This window comes from Lutjanus erythropterus, chromosome 5 (assembly GCF_056507025.1).
Source record: "Lutjanus erythropterus isolate fLutEry1 chromosome 5, fLutEry1.hap2, whole genome shotgun sequence".
NCBI lineage: Eukaryota > Metazoa > Chordata > Actinopteri > Lutjaniformes > Lutjanidae > Lutjanus > Lutjanus erythropterus.
The window spans coordinates 26,384,896-26,405,446 of record NC_139321.1 but is presented as its reverse complement, the minus strand read 5'-3'; the positions used below and the strand labels follow the sequence as shown (position 1 = coordinate 26,405,446).

Here is a 20,551-nt window from a genome sequence, read left to right as displayed (position 1 = left end):
AGCTCTAACCCTCATGCATTTTGTATTTGGCCCCTGTTCAACTATTGTGGCCTCGGAGAAAGGCGAGAAAGTGGGAGCGTGGGGGAGGGGAGGGGGGGCTAATTTTGGAATGCTTGAGGTGCTGCGAGAGTCAGATGTAAAACACGGCATGACCCTTCCCTAATGTGCGAGGTTCAACCTTTATGGAGCACAACACATATGGATCTTGTTGTTCGAAACCGCAAGCCACCATTTAGCTGTTGATACTAAAGCAGATTTTCTCAGCTGTGAATTTACAACGTGGCATATTCATCATACACATCAAACATCGAACATAATTACACAATCACTTCAAAGGCATACAATCTTTCACTCATCAAAGCGATTACAGTGTGTTTGCCATATGGACTCATTGTTTTCATGTACCTACCTCTGTTTCGACTGTAAGAAGAGAAAGACAGAGACACAGCTTTCTAGGCTAAGCAAGGAGGATTAATTGCAATGAACAGCACTGAGAAATGATTTCATTTTCTCCGTCTCAAGATGATCACCAACTCCCCCAATGCTTGAGGCTGCATTCAACAAATTCACTCACAGCTGAGCTTCCTGAGACAGCATCAGACTTTGAACTGGGCAAGAGCTGACGAGTTCACCACGGGTTGGTGATAACCTTAAGACAGAAAAATGAGATCTCCTCTCATGTTGAAGTTCCTTGCAAACTGTCATGTAATCAGCGAAATCGAGGCTCCCAGTACTCACCCCATAGACCAGTTCACCCACCATCCCGTTCCACGTCTTGGTCTCGGGGTCTCGGGCTCCGTACTTCCCATCCATTACTATAGACAGTTTGTACTTAATTCCAACATGTTTGGCAATCTCAGATGCTAAATCGACGCAGTAGCCTTCATATCTGTCATTCCCATCCAGTTGCATATAATTTTTCTTGTACATCACATAAGGAGCTTCCTGTTGATTCAAACACACGCTGGTTTATTCACTCCCATGCCCCGGCACACGTTCAGTTATACAGAAATATGCTTACATGCACTCCCCGTGCACACACACACACACACCTGCAGACACCACACGCACACACACAGAGATTCAAAATAGTATAAGCTGCTATAACCACATCCATGCAGTCATGCATACACAGATGATGCCCTGCAAATGCACACATAAACACTGATAACAGCAGCGTGATCATGTGGTCACGCTGCTTTCATCAAGCCGTGGCAGCCAGCAGACACCAAGCCCAATGCACCCAACCAAGGTTATTATAGTCAATGAAAAAACTAAACTACAAACTAAAAGTATGTGTGGAAAAAACATTTTAGATAACTAAAAGAAACTGAAACTTAAGAAAAAAAAAAGAAACCTAAAAAGAGATTGTGTAAAATTAACTAAAACTAAATTTGCATTAGTGCGTATGTTTATTAGAGCCTGACTGATTTATTGGTCGACTGATTTTATTGGCCTGATATTGGTCAATCACAGCTATATTATTCCATATCAATATCACCATATTTGTTTAAATAAAATACAAAAGCCGATAAAAGCTGATTATTTGTAACAGAACATAATTCAGATTGTTCTTTTCTAGCTTCATAGGCAACATTTTACGTGTATTTGATGCTTTATTTTAATTCAGGTTCTATATGGTCGGAGAATTCATCAAATATTAACATATATTTTGATACTCGATATACTCAACCTATATTATATTCTGCAGAAAGAATACTGGCAGATATATCAATATTGAATTTTTTTTACTACCTGATATTAGCATCAGCATTGGTCCCAAAGGCCTGGGATGTATAAATGACTGTGAGTCAATTTAATTTACAAAATGTTGTATTTATATTGTAATACACATAAATGCCCCCATACTATTTTTTAGAATTAAAACTAATGCTGAAACTAAACTGAAATGAGCAAACCCACTCTGGAGACTAACTGAAACTTAAACTTAATTGAAAAACAAAAAAAAAAGAAAAAAAAAAAAAGAAAAAGAAAAAACAACAACTAATGAAATATACAAAGCTATAATAACTCTACACCCAACCCATTTTGAGCCCTGGGATGCAATTTGGTGGCATAACAAAGGAGAGTTGAGGGGAAAGGAGAACAAAGTTTTTCAGTTCTGTAGGAGAAGACAGGAGGCCAGAACGAGTTTTGAATGGGGGCTGGGAGTCGTTGGTACAGTAGGCAAGGTGTGGGTCAGCTCAGAGATGGGTGGGGATGGGAATGGGGATGGGTTTCATAAGTAAATGCCAGTGACAGGAGAGGGATCAGAGAGTGCCCATAGTATCTCAACATATTCAAGCACATTGCACCAATGCGCAATTAAAGGCTGTTTCATTCCAAAAAAAAGAGCTGTTATTTGCTATTCAGAATAATGCAAAAAAGAAAAAAAAAAACTCCATAAATAAAATAATTATAAAATAATTACATCAGGAGAGCAGGAGCGTGCTAGTTTTCCTCTCCTTTTCAAAACGCTGGTGTAGCTCATCTTTTCTCTTACTGAGCACATCATCATTATCAAACAATAGGACCGCTCAGGAGAGCAGGCATTGTCATTACAGCCACATACAATTAGAGTGCAAGTAGGAGAGCAATGGTTTGTTTGTTCTGTGCTGAACGTATTCCCTCACCTTGGATCCTTTGAGTGTTTCCCTCCAGTTAACACATGTTTACCTCCTGACTGTATTTTCTCATCTCAAGATGTTAAATGTTTCTGCTCGCAATTGAGTGACGCCGGCTTATGCCTCGGAATACAAATCAAATCTGACTGTGCGTGAATAGCGGAGATCCTTATCGCATTTTCCTTATCATCATTTTAAAATGTTTGTTTGCAGAAAACAAGATATCGCATCAAGTAATTATAATGCCATTATACAGTCAGCAAATACATTTGTAATGGCAGCTATGAAACATTTAGTAGAGTAAATACAGCTGAAAATAAATAAATGTATAAATTTAAGGTATTTTGTTTGTTTATATTACTTTGGTCTGGGAAAAATGCCCAGAAAATCTTCCTTTTCCTTCCTCAAATCACTGCCTGGAAGTGATACTTCAACACAGAACACATGTAGGAGCAATACAAAATAGATTGGAGAGGCGATAACAAGGAAAAGTACCACACCTACTTATCCCTCCTCCAATACTGTTTATTTTGCTTTGCCCAGCTCGAGAAACCATTGCAGCATCGTCCTCTAGTCATTCTTCGGCCAGTCTATCCCGAGTGTCATTGAACATTTACTTGATGAGGACAGACAGGTCTACTTACGTATGCGTTTGTAAGTTTTTTTTTTGTAATTGATGGAGTCAACCATTATCATTTATACCATTATTGTGATGTCACTGCTACGACAGGCCACTGAAGTATGGAAAATCAAAATGCTTTGACACCCACACGGATACAGTTGAAACACTCCCCCGACTGTCGGACCGACTGTTTCAACATGTAGTGAGTGGATGGAAAGCAACACAAAAAAGATGTGGTTCTACCCGCCCAGGACAGAATGTATCACTCATTGGAATCAACACCATGACCTTGAGTGGCAGAATACGTGAAACATTTAAAACTGCATGGAAAGTGTACCATAATAGTAGTGACCACAATCGTTCGGTTTTCCACTGAGGAGTCGTTGGAGACCTGCGGGTCCATAATATTTACAAATCGCGCGTACTCGTTCCAGTACCCAATCTGCAAAGAGAAAACAGTAGTTAGTGATGCATTCCTGCCCGCTGATGATATCTAAGAGAGCATATAGCAGGGGTTCTTCTAAGTATTACTGGGAGCTGCCACGATGCAGGGCTCATTAAAACAACACTGCATTTCCCAGAGGCCTGCTCCCTCTGCCCTAAAGTTTGACTCAAAATAGCAGCGAGTGAGCAGAATACTAAAACGGCAGAAGTGGACCGAGCATGGGATAAACAAAGAATTGATATTTCCACATTCAACATGCAGTTGGTGCCATCAAGATCAAAGACTGGGGGAAAATATGGGTCAGACTTTATTTTACAGTACACTAATAAGACATAACAAGCTGTTCCTTGTATTAAATTAGACAAAAACTTGAAATAATATATTCCTTATTAGACAATATTAGACCCTTATTAGAGTAATCAGGGAAACATTACAACGGAACTGTACTGTAAACTAATGTGAACATACTACTTTTAGTTTTTGTCTAATGTGATAGTAGTTGGCTCGTTCTTTTTAGTGTACTGTGAAAGAAAGTGCGACCAAAATATGCTAATGGTTTTGTCTGTTTAAATAACCAAATGTGCATGAACTGAACCGCATGAGCATACGGCAGACGACTCCAATTCCTCCCACCTTCAGCTCCCCAGGTTTTATGGTAAATAATTGATATTCAGGCCTGTGAACTGCATACACGTTTAATAATTTAGCATAATATTCCAGTGGCTCCACAGTTTTCTTCTGCACAGTCCTGCCATTGCTGCATTCTGCTGTACAGATGCTTAAGTCAAACCAATGTCAAGTGTTTGTTTGCCCATCTGAAATAATGGCTGCTCTGGCTCACGATGAAACGTGTTGCATATGTTGCTGCCAATAGTCTAACTGTTGCTGGCTAGGGTTTCCCCCCGTCACATCTGGTCTGCATTTTTTCTTCTTTGTGCCTCAGATCTTTAAATGTCTGGGCCAGACAGGTGTACAACAGTGCAGAGTTTTTAAACTCCAAATGGAGGCGCTAGAAAGCAGCAAACTTCACAAACTTCAATCCGTGGTGCAGTTAGTGCACTTGCCAGACTGGAGAAAGCTCTGAATGTTTATTCTCATGTCCGACAGTGATATTTGCGAAGCGCCGCTCGGGGGAAACAGACTGTGGGGAGCTGTGTCGTGGAGTGCTGCTCCAGAGGCGAAGTCCTGATCTCACCCCGAGCAGCTGGGACAGATATCAGCCCATACATCACTTGTGACAGTCACAGCTAAGAACCTTCATCCTCTAACTGTCAGTGGGGTGACTGGGGCTCCAGGTCCTGACAAACTGCTGCCCGGCCTGTCTCATCTTCCCTCACTCCCTCACTCTCCGCCCCTCCCCCGACCTCCTTTCTCCCTCTCTCCCTCCATCCCTCTCGCTGCGCGGGGATGGCTGTGAGGGCCGTGTGATGCTAACTGAAGTGTGGGCTTTAGAGGCCTCGGAGGCAGGCGGCATAATCACACGTCATATCAGACTGAGCCCACACTTATCCAGCTAACGAGAAATTCACAGCTGTCTTTTAGAACTTGGTGAGGTTATGAAATAAAACCAGGGGTCATCATATGGTACCAGTTATAATGTGAATGTACCGCTGGGAATTACCATTTTGAAGAGGAGCCAGAGGAATTCGTAGATCCCCTTTATAGTAATTGGTTATTTGAATGGTAATTACTGTCAAACCATATCTGCACTATCCCACGGCACTGAAATAGTCTTATATCATTCTTCTGATGGGACACTTTTAGCCATCAGCTCGCAGGCTGTGTGTGATTTGTAGGGCTTGTGATGCTTGGCTCATCAGTGCTGCTACCTAACAGAGGTAGAGAAAGGCAATCAGCATTACTCTGCACTGTCCTGTCAGCTCTGCCGGTCCCGCATGACTGCAAAAAACCCTCAGTGTTTTATAGAGGCAGAGGCTTGTTTCAAAACCTAGTTTTACACTTACACTTTCTACTTCTTCTAAAAGATTATTGATGATTTTTGTACGACTCATAAACAGACAATTTATTTACTGAGCATTTTGCAATAATTTAAACTCTAATAAACATGAAACAGGTAAACAATACAGATGTTCTGGACTGGAATGAACATACTGGCTGTATCATAGTTGTTGGAGAAGCCAGTATTTCCACTTCACGTTTCCTTAATCTCTGATGACATATCATGCTCACTGTATTATTTAGTACAGGAAATATATTACAGATTTCTCCTTTAAATCTTTTAAGGTTTTTGAAGGAAAATTTGTATCAGCTACTGCCCAGTTCTGTTTTTCTACCGCCATATTTTTGCCCCTCCAGAAACTCAGAAATCACCAACCTCCTACAGGGGGCACACATGCACAAAAGCAATATATTTATTCCAACCACAACGAAACAAACACTTACTTTGTAATTATTTTTTTATTGAACAGATTATGAAAGGTTTATACCACCCCTCTCAGCCTGAGTGCTGGATCAGGCCAGTCTCTTCTGGTTGAAGCGTTAACATGAGGCATTTTTATTCTGATTGGGCTACTATTCTGATTATGTGTAGAATATTAGGGTCCATGTAAATGCAGCTATTCATGTGTTTCTCTCTGAACGGTTCAGGGCAACGTTCTGGCACGCCTGCACTGTGGCCTGAGTTTTCAGATGATCAATACATCATTTAAAATTACATGTTGGCCAGGCTCCACGCTTTCTGACAAGTAAAGAACCAAACCTTGACGTGTACCAGCTGCTAGCTGTGCTTTGATAAAGACCCGAATTTTCTGATCAGGTCTGGATGTGACAGTTGATGGATGAGAGCTGATAGAGGTCACCACTCTGTCTTACCTTCCTCGGCCCACCTGTTTTCATCTCATAAACATCGATGGTGTAGTTGGTCCTGCGGCCGTAGTTGTCAAACTGGATGTTCCCAGTCATCCCCTGCACTTGGACCTGCCACGAGGGACAGACAGACACACACACACACACAGACAGACACAGGGGAAAGTGTAATAGCCATCACTTTGCATATATAGCTGGTATTAAGGTGCTCATGTCCATGGAGCTACTGGAGTGCGCGCAGTCTGTTAATCAAATGATGAACTGGATACGCTTTAATAAAAGATGTAGTTTTATGGTAATGAGGGGCTGGATTTGAGTGAGCTCCGTGCAGAGATATCTGGGGGCAGAGGGAGGAGAACAGCTCTGCACTCTCTTCCCTTCTCTCTGTCACTTTCCATCTTTATCACACTCTCACTCGCTATCTCTGTTTCACTTCTTCTAGCCTTTTCTTTGGTTATCAGCTTGCCACTCTCTCTCGTGCTCGGTCTCTGTTTCTTCCTCACCCCCCCTACCGTTTTGAGAGCTCTCTCAATGTCGATGCCTTGGCTCCAAGGTACGGCGGGATTGGCTAGACAGTCTCCAGCACTGCCCCGGCGGGAGACGTCCACACGTTGGCGCCGCAGGTACCTGAAGGCTTCTGCTATCACCAGGATGGCATCATGGGTCAGAGCTGAAGTGTACTGTACAAAATCATAAGAAAAAAAAAGTGAGGCAGGAACACATGGTGACAGGCAGAAGACAAAAATTCAATTTAAAACTCTCTTTAAACCTCAGTTTTTGCAGTAAACTTGGATTAAATTTAACTCTGTTGAACCAAAACTTTAAAGTGCAGTTTAAAATGTGACCCAGTATTAACTTTAAACTCACACTTGGGAAGGTTAAACTTATAAAAATGGCTGCCTTTTTAGATGGATTGAGAAAAATAGTCAAATTCTTCAAAGAAAATTAAGGAACAGATTAAACCCAGTTGAGTTTAATGATGCATCTCTTCTTTCTTTCACTATAATTGGGCTAACTATCCAACAATGTAACATTTTCTTAATTTCTTAGCTATCTCGCACACAAAGTAGCAGTTTTTCTTTTACTTTGTAGCTGCTGTGCAAAGAATGAATTGTTTTAGCTAGCTAGAAAACAATGTAAGAGTTTTTCTACTTTATGGCTGGCTAACAAACAAACAATGTTACAGTGTTTTTTTCTTTTAGCTAGGTAGCAAACAATATAACAGTTAATATATACACGTACATATGACTGGTTTGTGGAAAAGACATTAAAGGTTGCTCAGGACAAAATAACTTCATACGGAGAATAAAAAAATCAGCTGTTTAAAACCACTAAAAATACATGTTTTAAGTGATTATTGCCTCTTTCAAATGATTTTATTTACCCCCAGGTCAGGTCAGTGTGGGCAGGGTAGGTGCAAGCTCTGCCACCTTACTTATAATAAAAATAGTTTGATTAGACAGATTTGATTAGAACAGCTAAGACTTGGCTGACGGTCTCTTTTAAAACTTTAAGTTCAGGGTTGAGGAAAAATAAATACAGCATTAATGAGTGATTTTATCTCCCACGCACTTCCCCTCCAACTTTGCTTGACCTTTTCACCACTGAATGTTGAGCCACTTGTTTGTTGACCACTGCACCATGACAAAATCTAATTAAATGCCATTCAAAATCCATTTCTTTCTTGATCATTGTTTAATTAGATGTAAATTAAAGCTGCGATATAACCTTGCCTTGCACCGCCTATCAATATATTGATTGCTGGGAGGCATGCAGAGCAAAGAGGAGGAAGCAAGGGGGTGGGAGGAAGAGGCAGTGACAAAGGCAAACAGAGGATGAGAGGAGGAGAGGAACCGATAGAAGCACTTCAGAAGGGATGGTCGCTGTATTCTGCATACGCTACAAAAGGCCTTGCAAGCAAAGTACCTTCAGAGGAGTGTTTCGGGCTTCTGGGAATTCTCTTTCATCTAGCCGCTCCCAGCGCTGCATAAACTGCTGCACAATCGGGTTCTCAGGGTTGACTATCTGAAACCCTGAAATGTTGGCTCCACCGGCGAAGACTTTGTCCAAGCTCACATTAGAAAATCCCTAAGATGAGACACAGAGAAATGAGGGAAGAGAAGACTCATGTCACTTGTTTTACTTTTTTAATATAACCCGGGGTGAAGAACCACAAAAATATTAGCATTTATTCCAGCCATGTGCAAGGTGCATGTTATTATGAACTCAAAACAACATGTGTTTGCCATTACACTGAGGCGAATGTTTCTCTTCACACTCTGTGGTGAAACCTGAATTCACTTACAGATAAACAACCTGCCAGTAGATACTTTAGAGCTTGTGTCAGATCATGTAGAAGACTAAATATTTTACTTGAACCAGCTGGCCTACTTTCATTCACATCACTTTGCCATGTAAAAGAAAAAAAAAAAATTCTAATGCATTTCAAAAACCTTTGCTGCTCCAGCTGCCTTTAAATTTCTGTCTTCACCCTAGAGCCATGACATGGAGTTATTTCTTTTTATGGTCAAATTGCTGTTTTTTAAGTGCAGCATTGTGTCATGGCGTGCAAGGACATGTGTCTGACTGCTGCATAATCACATCTTCTAAAGTCGGGGAAACAGCAGCAGGGGATCAGCAAGTGAGCGCGAGGCCGGCCTCCACTTTAAAACCCTCATGCTAATATCAAGGCTAAATGAATATTTCTCTCCCCAGACTGGGAGGAAAGGGATGGCTGCCCTCCAAAGATGTTTAAAAAGGTTAAATGCTGCTTATTTATTGCTTAGGACATTAACTTATTGCTAAATATGAATATATTCATATATTCATCTAAGTATGCCAAGTGTCTCACTGGCAGATTGTGATTGATAAGGCTTGAGCAACAAACATAACAAGCTCTATAAATTACAGTAGAGAGGAAAAAACAAAATATACTCAGCAAAATTATAAACACAACACTTAAATTTTGCTCCATTTTTTAAAAGCTGCTGCAAAAGATTTAAGACTTCTTCTGTGCACACAAAAGCTATGAAGAGACTGATTAAACAGTGTGATTATTGTGATTATTACACAGATGTGCCTTGGACTGGTCACAAATTTTTGCACCCGGGTGAGAATAGGTACACGGCAGCTATTCAGCTATTCACACACAACCTCCTTAATCTAGCAATGAAAAGCAACTAATTCATTGATATCAGGATGCTGCAGTGGGTGAATGTGTGAAGCACTGGACTGTGGGAAAGCAGGGTTTTAGACCTGTCTTTGGAGAGCAGGATCTTAGTCTAGTGTGAAATTACAGTAGAAGTCAATGTTAATCACATTTTAGACTTAGCTGACTTCTTTTTTACAGGTTTGTTTGTTTGTTTTTTTAATTTTCAGTTTTCAGTCAGTTTGGTTAGGTTTAGGAAACAAAACTACTAGGTTAAGTTCAGGAAAAGATCATGCATTGTTTCTGCTATGTGGGTGTAAACAGCCACTTACTTACTAACTTACTAACGTACTTTTGTAGGCCAACCCAGAAGTCAGCATCGGTCTGGTTCCCTCCACAGAAAATATGGAGAACAAATGTTTGACACTTAGCCTGAACATATTGTTCAGCAAGATAATCTTCACAAATGGACACAACTCGTATGATTTTTAAGTGTAACTGCCCTTAAATGAACTACACCAGTCACATAATTCAACATCACCTGCACTTAATACCCTACTGTGTTAACCACAGACCTTATTTCAGCCATCCAATCAAAAACCCATTCAAAGACCCTCTGAACAAGCAAACCAGTAGAGCTTATATGCCAACTCATTTCCGGGTTTAAGAATTCATTCCAGCAGCGCTCTTTATGCCCCACCTGTCAGGTGAATGGATTATGTTGGCAAGGCACAAATGCTCACTAACAGATTTTTAATAAAATTGTGAACACAGTTTGAGTGAAATTAGCCTTCTGTGTGCATTGATGAAGTATTAGATTTTTTTACTTCAACTCATAAAAAATGGGAGCAAAAATTAGAGTGTTGTGTTAATATATTTCTTGATTACATATACAGTAGAGAGAAAAAAACAAAATATACACAAGACAGTTTTTCTGATTTGATATGCAGGACTATAATCCACTCATTGTGCATGCACATGTGTGCTCAGTCCTATCACATGCAGCAAAAAGCAGGTCCCCCTTCCTCTCGGGGGAGCCCCACGGTTATTACTCACAAGATTGGCCAGAATGTAGTGGTAACCACGGCTGTTCTTCCCCAGGGTCACAACCTATGGGAGAAAAACACTGATACAGTAAACCACCCATGAGATGAGAGCTAAGAACCACGACTTCAGTAAGTGGCTACAACAATCCCTGTAAACACAGTAACGTCCTGCGAGCGAGCAAGCAGGAAGCCAGCGGAGTTGAAACAAAGCGGAGTCGACTCTGGAATAACAAGAGAGAAGGTGCTGTTAGAGGAAGTGTTCATTAAGGAGGAGCCGATAATGAGAGAGAGAGAAACAGGAACAACGTGGAGCATCCTTGAATATTCTGCTCACTTTGAAGTCATTCACGGTGCAGGGATACGAGTCCTCCACAAATGTCGGACACAAGGTAGAAACAGGAAAAAAAATATTTCAAAGGCATTTACAGTGAGACAGTAAGATGTAGATCTCATTCTGCTTTGAAAATATCACACCTTCGGAGCATAACAGCATGTTTCAACCCACGCAGCCTGTCTGAAAATAGTAAGTGGTGTTCTAAGCCATTCCATCACACTGAGGTACAAACCATATGCTACCTTTTATTCTAGATTTTCCTCTTCCTTTTGTTCCGGCCCTGTAGATAAATCCAATATTGAAACTCTAAATTGGCCTGCCTTCTTTTGTGCATTACATGCTGGACAGGGTTTTCAGCCGGGCCTGGTGAGGTCTGTTATTTATGAGCTTGCAGTCTGTTGTGGATGGACTTCTGAGCGGCTGCCATGCAGAAACCTGTCAACCATGTCTCAGTTTTCATCTGCGTTCTACAAACACAGCAACACAAGTTTACAGCAAAATCAGCATGTTTGCACATGTTCTGGCTCTGGCTCTGTCACAAAAACAAACCGTCAGTTTATCATCTGTTTGTGTGTGTGTGTGTGTGTGCGTGTTAGGCCGGGGACGTTGGATATTTGTTACTGTGGATCGTTTACGACATTCCTGCTGAGTAGGAGAGAGTGATGAAAAGCAAACTTGTACCTTCACATCTCAGGCTGAAAATAAGTCTTTGAAGGACGTTTTCAGTTTCACACATTTCAACTACAATTACAGCTTTTAATGTAACTATGGTGAACTTCAGCTGACCTGGGTGCACAAGTTTACAGCAGCACCAAACAATTTAACAATCATCCTCACCAGTGGCAGCGGGAAGGGGTGAAAAAAGATTAAAAGGGCACCGACTGTATGTGCAGGGCACCAGCCGTGATGCATTGATGGTGAAACAGTTCCAATCCCTGCTTATTATAAAAAAAATGTTTTATTATGACTGACTTAAATTACAACAACTTCACTTCAGGGTAGCCTATAAGGCACTGCATCACATTTTTTTCCACTGGGAGGGCACCCTACTGCAGGGGTTCCCATACTGTTCCATGCCAAGACCCAAATAGCATTAGCTTACGGCCGGAGCCCCACTTTTGCAAGATGTCTTTCAAAATTGACTGTTTTTTTCAGCCTCTGCTGGGAGCTTTTGGTTCAAGTGACATTAGACGGTTTTAAACAGACATTTGGGGGAGGACACATTTGGGGCTCTTGTGGCCATTCTTATGTGCAGCAGTAAATCCAAACTTTCTCTGTGCTGCATCATACTTGTGAGTTTTATTTGGCCTTCTTCGGATGTTTTGCAGCTAAGCCGTGGTCAGCTGGGCTCTTTGTTCTGCTCGTCAGAACGTGTCCAATTTTGTGAGGTAGCATGAAATTTCATGAGCAGAGCAGCTTTGTAGCAGGTGGCAGGTGGCAGTCCAGGTCAACACTGACACCTTATGACATGATGACTGATATGCATGGCAAATAAGATTTCAACATGTTATATACTGTTCTAAAATATATTTTATATATGATTATAATAGTATTTTTTTTTTAACATTTTGCTGAGCTCCACGGCACTCCATGGAGGCCCCCACTTTAAAAGTCACCAACCCACAGAGCAATTAACTATTTTTTTTTTTGCATTTGAAAGGCACCTTAAAGGGCAATCAATCATATTTTTTCCACTGGAAAGGTTCCCAAGAGACCCCTTTATCATGTTTGGATCACTCTAGAAGGTGCCTCGCAAAGTTTTCACTACTGGAACAGCACCATAGAGGGCACATTTTATCACGTTTTATCCACTCAAGGGGGCGCTTCACGACATTTTCTTCTTTTCACATCATATTTTCTTAAACATTGACCACCCTTGAGGGCACTTTATCATAGTTTTATCTACCAAAAGGGCATTTTTTTGTTTGTTTTTTTGAACACAGATGCAGCATATCCACCTGTAATCTTTGTTTGGACTAAGAAACCTCCCAAATTAAATAAGCCACTTCTCTCTCTCTTTAGTGGACATCTGAAGGTTGTCCACTAAAGGGAAGAGAGGTTGCTGGTGTTTCTCATAAAGAAACGGTGCACTAGGGAGTGCAAGCACAAAAAGCTTTTCACTCAAGCTATCAAGCTGCTTGGGTGGGTCAGTGTTCTCTGACAGCTTCCCCATCATTAAGGCTTTAAACTTCCAACACTGCAGGATGTCAGACAGAGGGGAACAAACCAAGAAAGTGAAAAAGAAACAAAAAGGAAATGAGCTGATTATAATGTAGAAATAGCGGGAGTTGGCTTTTAGAATCCATCAATCTAATGAGGAAGTGACAGAAAAGTCTATGAAAAGAAATGTCTGCAACACTGCAGTGATATCAGGGTGCGACGGGTCACACTGTAATTGTTCACAAGTCTGACTTTCAGACTTTTAGCCATGCTGTATTTTCTTGGACAAACCCCACAGCTCAGCACTCCTTCACCATGTGTGCTAACCTTGACTCTGGCCGTAAGCATCCTCACACCTGCCCTGGAGCTGGGCAGAGAAAGACCTCACCCCCCACCCGCAGCCCGCAACTCACAGCCAGCCTGGCAACGGCTACAAGCAGCAACCTTGGGATGAAACGCAGCAAGACGCTGATGACACAGAGATACACAGAACCTCCGGCCAGATCACACCAACCTCTCCCCTCAACCTCTTTTAATTAGGCAGACGGCGAGATCTGATTCCAGTTGAGATGGACAGATTTCATTGTTAGTGGTCATGATGTACCGCTGACTACCCTGTCCGCAAACCCTCAGATACTGCAGATGGTGATAATTATCTTTTCACAATGTTGTCTTGTGTATACTTTTACTATTTATATGAACAATAACACATTATCAAAAACTTTACTTGAAGTAGACACAGGAAAATAAACTCAACAGAAACAAAATTATTTGTGAACATGAGCATGACTCCTTTACAGACATGACACTGAAGAAATAGTTGTGGGAACTATATATTTACTTTTGCCTCCTGACATTGATGCCAATCTCATGCTTGCAACGCTGTTGCCTGGATGTGATCAGCTCAGCCTAGCATAAAGACTAGAAACAGCTGGTTCTTCCCATAGTTCAAAATACCAACACCTAAAACTAATTATATGTTGTCTCATTTGTTAAATCTGCACTCAAAACATGAAATAAATTAATATCAATGTGTTCCTCCAGTGAGGTGAAAAGATGGCCACCATATATTACAATCTTTTCACCAAATACCTTCATAAAAAATATTTATAAATACTGTGACAATATCATTTTATTTATTTGCTCAGCCGGAGATGGCTGCCCTCCAAAGATGTTTAAAAAGGGTTAAATATTATCAACCTATTGCATATGAATATGTTCATTTAAACAAATGTGCAATGTGACTGATGGATAGTTATTAGTAAGACATACGAACCAGTGATGCCAGTCTACATGTAGCTGAAGCTGAGCTTAGTTTCACATAGAGACCAAGTGGGAACCAACCATGATGTTCCCAACTGGTTTGCGGACTACTGCTTTCAAGCTTCAAGTTTGACATTTTTGGGGGCTGCCATCTTGGTTTTTGTGCTACCAAAACATGCACAATACTGTGGAGCTTGGCTAGTATTTGGCTTGAGTCATATTTGATCAATACTGTCTAGTTTTACAGTTTATCTGAATTTTGTGAGCCCTGTGTGTTGCATTGGACAGACCCCCTTAGAATGACTAATCAATCACACAGTAGCCACACAGCATACCTTTATCGTCTGTTTCATTTCTATCGTCTATAGGAAAAACAAAAACTAGGAATTGAGACCATGAACCCATTAAGAAACTGTTTACTGAGGTAATAAATCAAGTGAGAAATAGGGTCAGTTTGCCATAAGTTGTACATACAGTATAATCAGACTTCTTGTTGAAACCAGTGTAGTTGCCCCTGCTTGCCATTAGTAAGAATACACCTTTAAGGCACTTCCACATAAGCTCCATTCACTATTTAGTATACAGTCTATGACTGAGACTGAAAGCAGGAGAAACAGCTAGCCTCTCTCAAAAGTAAAGAAACATCCAACTACAAACACTGTTTGTGCATGGATTAAACTGTTGTAGTTACATTATGTTAATTAGTGAGCTTGTAGATGTTTTTTATTTAACTTTGGACAGCGCTAAGCTACAGCTAAGCTAACATGAGAGTGATACTAATCTTAGCATCTCAATCCTAAAAAAGAGTCTTTCCCACAATGTTAAACTATTCATTAACTTTGCTGCTATGGTTTTGCTAATCATCTTCAGCTTAAAATGGATATTTGTCAAATGCACAAACTCGGGTGATTTTGCATTATCTTTCAAATATTATTCAGGCTCATGGATTTTCATCCTCCACTATATTTTGCCTGCAGTTCTCCTTGAATTGATTTTTGCTGTTAATCATATTCAAAGCACCTATGTACAAACACAAACATACTAACCAATTATTCTTTTCCCAATGACACAGAAGAGGAACAATGCGTTTAGTGTGCTTCCCCTTCAATAATGCAGTTCCTCTTTTTCATACAGCGCACCCTCTTGCACATTGATCCACTTGCTGGCTTTTGTTCTGCTGCTGCTGCTGAAGGAGCATTTTGCAGGCTGGAGTTTTCCTCAAAGCCTGATGGGGACAGACAACCAGGATGACCTTGACTTCACCCTCACCCAGACGCGACGTGCCTCAGCCCCACCAGACAGAGAGCCCTAAATGTAAAACTACAGCTACACATTTTCAGTAAACGCCAGACCGTTTTCCTCCAAGTTTGACCTTTCCACTGCGGAGTTTGCCGCAGCACAGGCAGAGGCAGACTGAAAATGATAGGTTCCCCAGAGTTTGTAAATAACATACCATTCACTGAGGCATACATAAGACCAGGAAATAATGATGCATTTATTTTTACAATCTTCTCGAAATACAGAAAGTCAAAGAAAACGCAGACTCCAAACCAAAGTGGAAGGGCTTGTCACTGACGTTAAGGATGAAATATTTTCATATTCAATTAATTTGTTAATTATTAAATAGGGACCACTAGTCCAGTGGTATGTTTGTAGGGCCTCATCCATCCATCCATGGTAATAATAAACAATACTGTGAAAACTGAAGTTTTATTAAAATGTGCTAAAAATGTTCAAAAACCACTGATAGACACATTGAAACCATTCCACCAAGTTTTATATTGAAAACGCCTCAGTGATTTGAAATAGCTTCACATCGTTTGAGAAGTCAATGTTTTGACACAAAATAAACTGAACTAATGATAAATTGAATAAAGTGAAATGACCCACTGTGGATTTTTATCATGGTTTAAAATGAAACCGGTGATAATTTCATCCCTGCAGATGAGTGATACAAAATATGAAATCATTTGAGACATCAGATATTATTATTATTAGACATTTGAAATATGACTATTTTAAATTTTTGGGAAATTAAAAATCATGTGGATCAAAAATAGAGTGATCAGGAATCAGTATTTGCTTCAGGTTAACTTCAACTTGTACATTCATCTGTATGTAGAAAGCCAGGACACCTTAAATGACTTTTTCATTAATTATTACACTCAGAAGTGGAATTGTTAGTTATGTCTGCTATGTAGTTGTCCGCTCATGGTGATATTACAAAATCATGTCATGTCTGAGAAATAATCAGATATCAGATATAATCAGACCCTTTGGCTGCTGTTAGCTAACGTGATAAGTAATAAGAGTTGATTAAGATGCTGATGTGATTTACTTTAAAGTACAAATGAAGGATGATGATTATTACAGTAGTTGTTTCCCTCTCTTACAAACCATCTTTGGTCATTTGTTCAGACTGCAGTTTTATTTTGTGGTGTGGCTATAGAATACCTGAATTTTTCCTCTAGGGTGATAAATAAAGGATTATTTTATCTTAGAATAAATGTTGATACACAGCACAGATCCCACCCTGGACCGGAGGATAAAGAGTCCAGGCCGTAATGACAGGACATTTTGTGTTTTAAGGAGGTCTTTGTTAAAATGGTTCATTCCAGCTCAAGCACTGAACGATGTTATATATTATATTTGCAGTATTAATCACAGTGTTAATAACACACTGCACAAACTGTTAGATATAATTTAGAGGCTGCAGATAAACCAAAGTGCGCCACTTCACACAGGATGAGACAGACGGATGAATTTGAGCTCTATGCTTTGATACAAAAGGACTTCCCTCTTCTTCAGCCTCCATTTCTGCTCCAGTGCTCTTGGTAGAAGTGCTCTTGGTGGAGCGCTCCCTAATTAACAGCCAGCAGCGGCTGTGGCCGAGATGCTTTTCTTGGCAGTGGCGATATATGCCTCTGAAGATAGCAGGGCCATCTAGCGCTGGCCTCCCCCCAAACGCAGAACATTTTAGAAAACACCTGACTCATGTTCAGATGATTATGTCTATGATTGCTGTGAGAACCGAGAACAATGTGAGACTCGATACCCTGGGAGGAAGGAATCACTGACACTGCAGCTGAGACGCCCTCATGTTTGTGTGCCAAAACTTGGCTTTGAAACAGTAAGATGTCCTACTCTGCTTTCACTGAAAATGATCGGGTAATTTAGCTTGATTGATCATGAAAAAAAGTTTTTCTGGATTACAGGCTGTCTTACTATAAGACCAAGTTCTTGATGCAGTTATAACTACAAGCGCACATCATCAGCACACCGGTCTCATCCTCTCATTCAGACGTAGAGTCAGCAGGTCACTTTCTGTTTAATGATAACACTTTAATCCCATTTAATTCTATAATCGGAGTTAGTAAATGGCCCTCAACAGCCACGGTTGGTGCTGGGGATTTAAAAGGACGACATATCCCTGGCTTTACATCGAGCACGAATGGTTTGGCTCTATTTCTGCCCGCCCGTCCTCGTCTCAGTAGCCCAGGGACAATAAACTGGTGTTGAGATCAAGAGTGCCTTTCATATCAGTTAGCTCACTTTTGTGCCTCTCTCCTCCTCTATCTTTCAGAAAAAACCGAGAGACATGCGAGGTAGTGTTACTAGAAATCTGAGTCATAATCAAGGAGCTTTCAATGCGTGAGAGGGTTTTATTTGGCAAATTTTGTGCTATAACCTCAAATCAAAGAGTGCCAGAATACATTTATTCATATTTTATTTCAGCTTGTAACACCTCTGATTACACCTGCGTTTGCCAAATTGTTACTTGAGCATACAGATGTCATCCCCTGGCTTACAGAACTTTTTCTTTTTCACTGTGAGAGGACCTTTGATAACAATTTATAATAAACATCACTCACAAAAGGTGAATTGACATTTAAACTTTAGTTAATAATTATTTATTTACTGTTAACACAGAATGAAATGATAATCAATGTTTACTAGTTATTATTATTAGTAAAGCTATAATTTTATGATCTTGCTTTGGCTTTTTAACTTAAGTGTTACTTTATTTAACTTTTGATATGTTTTATATCCTTTTACCTTGTTTTATACTTTTATCTAAAGATATTATTTTTATTGTTTTTATGGCTTGTATTATTTTATTTTTCTATGATTTTTATTTTTTCCTGTAAAGCACTTTGAGTTTAATTTGTTTGTATGAAAGGCTCTGTATAAATACATTTTATTATCATTATTATTAGTAGTTATACATTGTTTAAGCTGGTTTTGTTTTGTGTGCAACAACAAAATAGTTTACTAATGTATTCAAAATGAAATAGTTATAATTTCCTATTAGTTATGATACAAAATATATTTTTTATATTATATTACTCAGAGTAATGATAAATATAAATGTTAGCATCGCTAATACTTAGAGCTGCAAAAAGTAATCGATTAATCCACTAGTTAAATATTAAATTAACTAACTATTTTGATTCAATTAATCATTCTGAGACATTTTTTAACAAAATATTCTCACTTCAGCTTCTAAAATGTCAATATTTTCTGGTTTCTTTAGTCTGTATGATAGTGAACCTAATATTTTTGGGTTGTGGACAAAATAAGACATTTGAAGACATCTTGGGTTTTGGGAAAGACTGATCAGCATTTTTCATCATTTTCTGATATTTTATAGCCCTAACAACTAACTGATTAATCAGGAAAATTGACAGATTAATTGATAATGAAAAACATCCAAGTTTCATTTTTTTTTTCTAATTTAATTGTTTATTAACGGTAAAACAACTTTTAACCAAGTTCAGTTGAATTTAAATTTACCATTTATATTATTGATGGTTATTAAAAAGTTTTAACAAACTTCTTCTTATCGCTGACACTCTTCTATCAATAGCTAGAAATCTTACATCCCTTCTCTCGTCCCCTCACAACTTCTCCCATGGTCAAATTTCCTTCCCTTTCTTGAATTTTGATATAACACTAAGATTTCACATCCAACTGTGGATTTTCTCCGAGTTCTTCATTCAAGAGCAGAAACGGGATATGGAGAAGCTCCAGTTCTCCATGGGGAGGCAATATGGCCACCCTTCATGCCTCCACAGGCGGCAGAATGTTGTTCTAACAAATCCCCAGATGTACCTCTCGGTTTTTTTTTTTTTCTCTTTCTGTGAATCCTTTTCACTTCTTATTGTTTTTTTCCCCTCCTGCATGAAAATGCAGCTTTATGGCTGGCAGAGCGCTCACTGCCTGCCTGTCTTTGAACAGCTTGCGTGCCCTGGGCCTGTCCCAGACGCCGTTCTTCTTCTATTTTTTTTTTTTTTGCCTGCCTGCCTGCTTGCCTCTCTTTACACTAGTGATGAGCAGGTTGTTGCCTCTGAGCAGACTCCAGCACAGAAATCCCGGGAGGGAAGAGGGCCAGGAAGGAGCACAAAGGCAGATATGATGCTATATGTGCAATCTCAGAGATGGATCAGATTAGGCATGAGCATATGTACAGTCCAACACACATACACACACAGTCAGAGACCAACATGCACATATTCACTCTGAAAAATCATCATTATGACTAGTGGTGGCAATACAAATATGATAGTCTTAAACTCAATCATAGTTCTTGTTTATACTGCCCTTCTTTAATGCCACAGACGTTTCTCTCAGCATATTATATCATAAACCTCAATGCTTCAATGAAACACATTCGTTGGATGTGATTCAGAGAGCAGAGCTGGCCACGGCTCTCCCGTTTTTGTCGTAAGGGAAGGATTGCCATTGGGTTAATTTATCTGCAGTGCAGCGTATTGATGGAAAAGTCCTACGGGCGATAAATCCTGAGCGGTTGTTACAGCGTAAAATGATAATAGCCCGGGTGAAGCATTCTCCTCAGCATCTCAAAACAAATTCAGTCACTCTGCTCTCATATAAGCAAACAAAGCTGCGCCTGATGCAGCAGTATGCAAATGCTTTTCTTAGTCTGTTTCTACATCATATCGAGTGATAAATGGAGCTAATAAAAGTGACAGTCAGCTGAGTGAGTGTACGACTGAGGAGGACCTACAGCCAGTGTGTATGGTGAGCCCCGGTCCATTTACAGGAAGTGCTGTCACTTAAGC

General features: G+C 40.0%; 1 protein-coding gene across 7 annotated transcripts in view; it reads right to left on the bottom strand.

Annotated features, from left to right (window-relative positions):
* LOC146327035 (glutamate receptor 3) overlaps window positions 1-20,551 on the bottom strand; it is a 119,350-nt gene that overhangs the window by 28,043 nt on the left and 70,756 nt on the right. For 6 of the 7 annotated variants that reach the window (XR_014770623.1, XM_084719417.1, XM_084719416.1 and 3 more), the window contains exons 5-10: window positions 10,722-10,775; window positions 8,444-8,605; window positions 7,030-7,197; window positions 6,524-6,628; window positions 3,584-3,688; window positions 739-945 (exon numbers count right to left, since the gene is read on the bottom strand). Coding sequence is in view for 6 of the 7 variants with exons in the window: in XM_084719417.1 (XP_084575543.1) it covers window positions 739-945; window positions 3,584-3,688; window positions 6,524-6,628; window positions 7,030-7,197; window positions 8,444-8,605; window positions 10,722-10,775 (801 nt within the window). In the remaining variant the exon portion in view is untranslated. The remainder of the gene's footprint in view (window positions 1-738; window positions 946-3,583; window positions 3,689-6,523; window positions 6,629-7,029; window positions 7,198-8,443; window positions 8,606-10,721; window positions 10,776-20,551) is intronic. The other variant, XM_084719419.1, reaches the window with a different exon arrangement.